Source organism: Trifolium pratense, linkage group LG6 (assembly GCF_020283565.1).
Source record: "Trifolium pratense cultivar HEN17-A07 linkage group LG6, ARS_RC_1.1, whole genome shotgun sequence".
Taxonomy (NCBI): domain Eukaryota; kingdom Viridiplantae; phylum Streptophyta; class Magnoliopsida; order Fabales; family Fabaceae; genus Trifolium; species Trifolium pratense.
In genome coordinates, this window is record NC_060064.1 from 18944728 (window position 1) to 18949460 (window position 4733).

Consider the following 4733-nt stretch of genomic DNA (forward strand, 5'->3'; position numbering starts at 1 on the left):
ACATCATTTGATATGTTATTGAGACTCATCAAGATTAACGGTTTATGAATTTTTACTGAATACCGTTAATTTTGGTCGGTCTCAATAACACATCAAATGATGTTAAATTTTTCTAAAAATTTATATGAATGATCTATATGATATAAAATTTCAATCCAACGGTGAATTTTATAAAATTTATTTTCGTTATCGAGATATTGACAAGTGATGCACCGTGCACCACTTGTGTCACTCTTTCATGTTAGAAGTGTCCGATGATTTAATATTAACACTTTCCTTCTGTTTCCCACTGTAATCTTTTTTCCTCACATCACATGGCCTTTTTGTCTTTTATTATCATCATCACTACTTCCTTTGCTGGTTGTTTGGTTGGTGAGTCCCCACAGTGACCATCTAAAGCTCTAAACTACTAAAAACTTATCTCTCTTTCTTCTCCCTCACTCTCACTCACCTCAAAAAGTCACAAAAAAACACCTTCCATTTTACACTAAAAATACCTCATTTTTCTCTTTCATTTTATAAACTCATTCATATTCACACATTCACATTCATTAACTAGGATTTGACTTTCAATGTCTCTCTCAGTCATTGTCACTAGATTTTGCTAGGAGTGATGATTTTCTTGAAGATTATTTGCATCTACACCAAGAAGTTTTCTTGTTTTGTGAAGTTGTTTGTGTTTTTCAGTTCAAGTAAATTGGTGACAGCTGTTGAAATTCACAAATAAAGACAGTTTTTTTAAGGTAATAATTGTCTTTGTTTGCTTTGTCTTTTGGTGAATACTTAAATGAAATCCAAAAGGGTCATGGATCTACCACTTAGAATCTCTTAATTTTATCTACAACTTTGATTTTCAGCTTCTTTAGGTTTTAGTACTATTGTTCTACAAATTGTTGCTTCTTTATTGCTTGTAGAGGGAGAGATGCATAGAAGAAGATTGTGAAGTATTTGAGTGAATTTTTACCAATTTGGCCTTTGCCTTTTTTACAAGGACTCTTGAGAGAAAAGATTAGCATTTTGCAACGGTTGAAATCTTCAAAGCTACTTTAGTACTATTAATGCCCCAAGTGAATATTTTTCTTTAACAAAGCAAAACGTGCCTCCAAGTTTCAATTTTTAGAGACCCCTTTTGAAGAAATTTATTGCATTTCCTTCGGTTACAATTTGGTATGCTTTAATATTGCATTGGAGTTATATTTTTGAGTATACCAACCAAATAGACAAAAGGGTATTCATGAAGTTTCCTTTTCCAAGCACAATGGTGTTTGTTTTGGTTCTTCTTATTCTTATGTGCTTTGAATCACTTCCTCATGTTATGGCTCAATCAAATAAGGAAGCAAAGGCTTTAGATGTAATTCTCCAACAATATGCTTACAAGGCTTTGGTGAATCCAAAAACAGGTACAATTTACAATGCAACTAAACTTCCTTCAAATTTAACTGGAATTGAAGTTGCAGCACTAAGATTAAGGAGTGGAAGTTTAAGGAGAAAAGGGTTTCATACATACAACGAGTTCGATATTCCAAATGGTGTCATTGTACATCCTTATGTTGAAAGATTGGTTTTTGTGTATCAAAATCTAGGTAATAAGTTGTCAAATAAGTATTACCCTTTGCCTAATTACACTTACTTGGCACCGGTTTTGGGACTATTGGCTTATGATGCTTCGAATTTGTCGGCTACAAATTTATCAGAACTAGGTATAAATGCTTCTGGTGATAACATTTTGGTCAAGTTTCAAGATGTTAAGTCACCTCCTCAAGGCCTTGTTGCAAAATGTGTTTGGTTTGATTTGCAAGGTTCTTCCAATTTCAGCAATGTAAAAGGCGGTAACACATGTTCTACGCCTCAACAAGGCCATTTCTCTATAGTGGTTAAGTCCACTAACATCAGTCCTTTAGTACCAATTCCAAAAGTAAAACGCGAGAAGAGTAGTAATAAAAAGGTGTGGATTATTGTTGGTTCTGTTGTAGGAGGACTAGTATTGTTGGTGTTGTTCATGTTTCTAGTTTTGTGTATAAGCAAATACAAACACAAGAAGAAAATGCAAGGTATGGAAAAAGCTGCAGATTCAGGAGAAACTCTTCAAATGGCTTCTATCGGCGATACAAAAGCACCTGCTGCAACAGTTACAAGAACACAACCAACACTTGAACATGAATATGCACCTTGACACTTTTGCACAATCTTTAGTCGATGTTCCATTCATATTCAAGTTAATTTATTGTAATCAGAAATTCTTCTAATCACACCTTTTTTCTTTTGTGTACATCAATTATCTTTTTGTTTTGTTTCATGATTCATTGTGTGTTAATTTAGGAGTAAAAAGTGTTAATTACTATGACATGAATTTTGGTCATGTTTCATTGAGTGTGAATAAAAACTTTAGTATCTATCTACTACTTCTTTTGAGGTTATTTAACTTGTTTTTTACTTTCTCTTTTCACATGGTTGAAAGTTAATAGTTTGATATAAATGTTGTGGTCACACTGGTTATTACCTCAGCCACTGGTTCCTATCATTTCTGTTCATTCATTTAAGTGAGGTAGATAGCCAAGATGAACTTTCATTCTGAACTATTTTGCTTAGACTCTCTAGATTTCAGTATGATGCAGTGTTTACACTTAATTATACACACAACATACCATACACAGAATGGAAAGAAAAGTCCTAAGATTTGTTTTTTCTTTTGGTAAGCATGTTATTGGTGTGAAGTATCTACCAGCATTATTGATGACTAACTTCCGTCGAGAAACCTAACTGACTAACTTTTATGTCCACGAGGTTTGAATCCGAGTCCTTGCTTAAAGAATTCGAGTTTAGTTCCACTCAGACCAATTTAATGTTTGATTTGAGCAAATGTTCTCGGTTTTTATTTTTAATTGTATCTTGTTTTCACTATGATTTCAGTTTACACAAATTTGTAAGTAAAAACAAACTGGTGACTTTTTTAGGTTAAAACTGATAATAGAAAATGTAAAAGAATTTTTTATTTATTTCCTTTTTGTATTTCACACTATGTATGACATATATCTATTTATTATTGTTTAGGGGCGACTCATTTTTGTTGAGAAGCTTATTGGACATATATCATCAATTTTTATACTCTTTGTGCCACGTCATGGAACTCCAATGATAAAAAGTTATATTATTAGTCTATGAAATTCTCTTAGATACTCTTATTGGAGATGCTCTAATAATTGTTTATTAAATTTGTTTCCAAAACAAGTTGACAAAGGAAAGTAACCAAGAAAGTAAAATACCAATAAATAAATACCAAAACTTTCTGGTGTAGAGTGATGACATTTCAGTGGTCATCTACAACTGAAAATGACATTTTAATTGCAATGTAATGCAGGCAACAATGTCAGGACATGAAGTAAATCTTCATAGTTTTGACAGCAAAGACTTCAACCCTTTTTCAAAACCATATTTTTCCTTTTAAATTTGACATTTTATTTATTTTCCAAAGACTAATGACAGCACATGGGAAGGAATACTATTATTGTGCCATTTAACTTTTCATCTGTCAAGCCATCAAAACACTCCCAAATGAAAACCATATTTAATACTAGTTCTTCTTTTTCAACTAATATAGCACATGAAAATTGTAGTATATGCAAATGCAATTATACATCTTAATAGTATATAGTCTTCTAAGCTACTACATTCCATTTGAAAAATACAACTGTCTTAAGCCACTATTTAATTATTTGAGTCAACTACTCAATCTTTATATAAATAAATAAACAAAATAAAGAAGGCTGGTAAGGTGTAACTCAATACTTAACACCGATATTGTTAGATCGAATATTTTTACGTAAAGTTTAAACTCAAAATTTTGTAATGATATGTATTAATTTTAAGTGGTATTTATCACTTTGTTTATCGACAAAAATACAACCAGAGAAACCAATGTTGCGTAAAAAAAATACTAGAGGAACTAATCATTAATTAGTTTAGTGGTGATTAACGTTATGAAGGATCACGATTCGATCCACGCAACTGTAATTGGAAGATGCCTGAAACCATTTGATGTCACAGCTGGTCTCCGAACTAAATTAAACGATTCGGTGGATCGGATATTGATGGTAAAAAAAATACTACCAAAGAAGATAACTGATTGTAGATGCACGGGTGAGATAATTAATGAAAGTAAGACATCAAATGCTCAGTGCCAGACTACCGGCAACACTAATCAACTAAAATTTTAAAATCGGTAATTTTATGTCTTCTAGCTCAAACTTTTATCATAAATTTATTATGAATCATGCTAAACAGTTATTCGAAATATTTGTTAAATATATTAAAAAATAAAATTAATATTAATAAAATAATTTTTTATATTTTTAAATATTGAATGTATAAATTTGAATACCCAATTTTTTTATCAATATACTTAACTAAGTATCTGGAGGTACTTTTTAGCCTTTTCCATTTGGTGTTTCTCTATCCAAGGCATACATACAGTGGAACAGCACACAAAGCAATATCAATTATACACCTGAATAATATTTATAACATGTTTTAGAAAAACATTTTGGTATTAATTAATGTTATGTTTGTGACTGTGTCCTCTCTTCAATAATTTATTCCTGTCATTCAATAAATTATTCCAATACACGACAAATAGTTTTTATATTTTAGGTACCACAAACCATTTGCAAGGATTTTATTTGAAAAGAAAAATGAGAAAAGGTAAAATATATATAGTTTTTATTCCTTACTCTTTA

General features: G+C 31.1%; 1 protein-coding gene across 1 annotated transcript; it reads left to right on the plus strand.

Moving 5' to 3' along the window:
* The first annotated feature begins 296 nt into the window (after nt 1–296).
* Nucleotides 297–2395, plus strand: LOC123893025. Its single transcript, XM_045942940.1, has one exon. The coding sequence runs from the start codon at nt 1235–1237 to the stop codon at nt 2171–2173; it is 939 nt and encodes a 312-aa protein (XP_045798896.1). The 5' UTR covers nt 297–1234; the 3' UTR covers nt 2174–2395.
* Nucleotides 2396–4733: the final 2338 nt, after the last annotated feature.

What these genes read in the sequence shown, in the direction of transcription:
- LOC123893025 (XM_045942940.1), top strand. Translation starts at nt 1,235, where the DNA reads ATGAAGTTTCCTTTTCCAAGCACAATGGTGTTTGTTTTGGTTCTTCTT.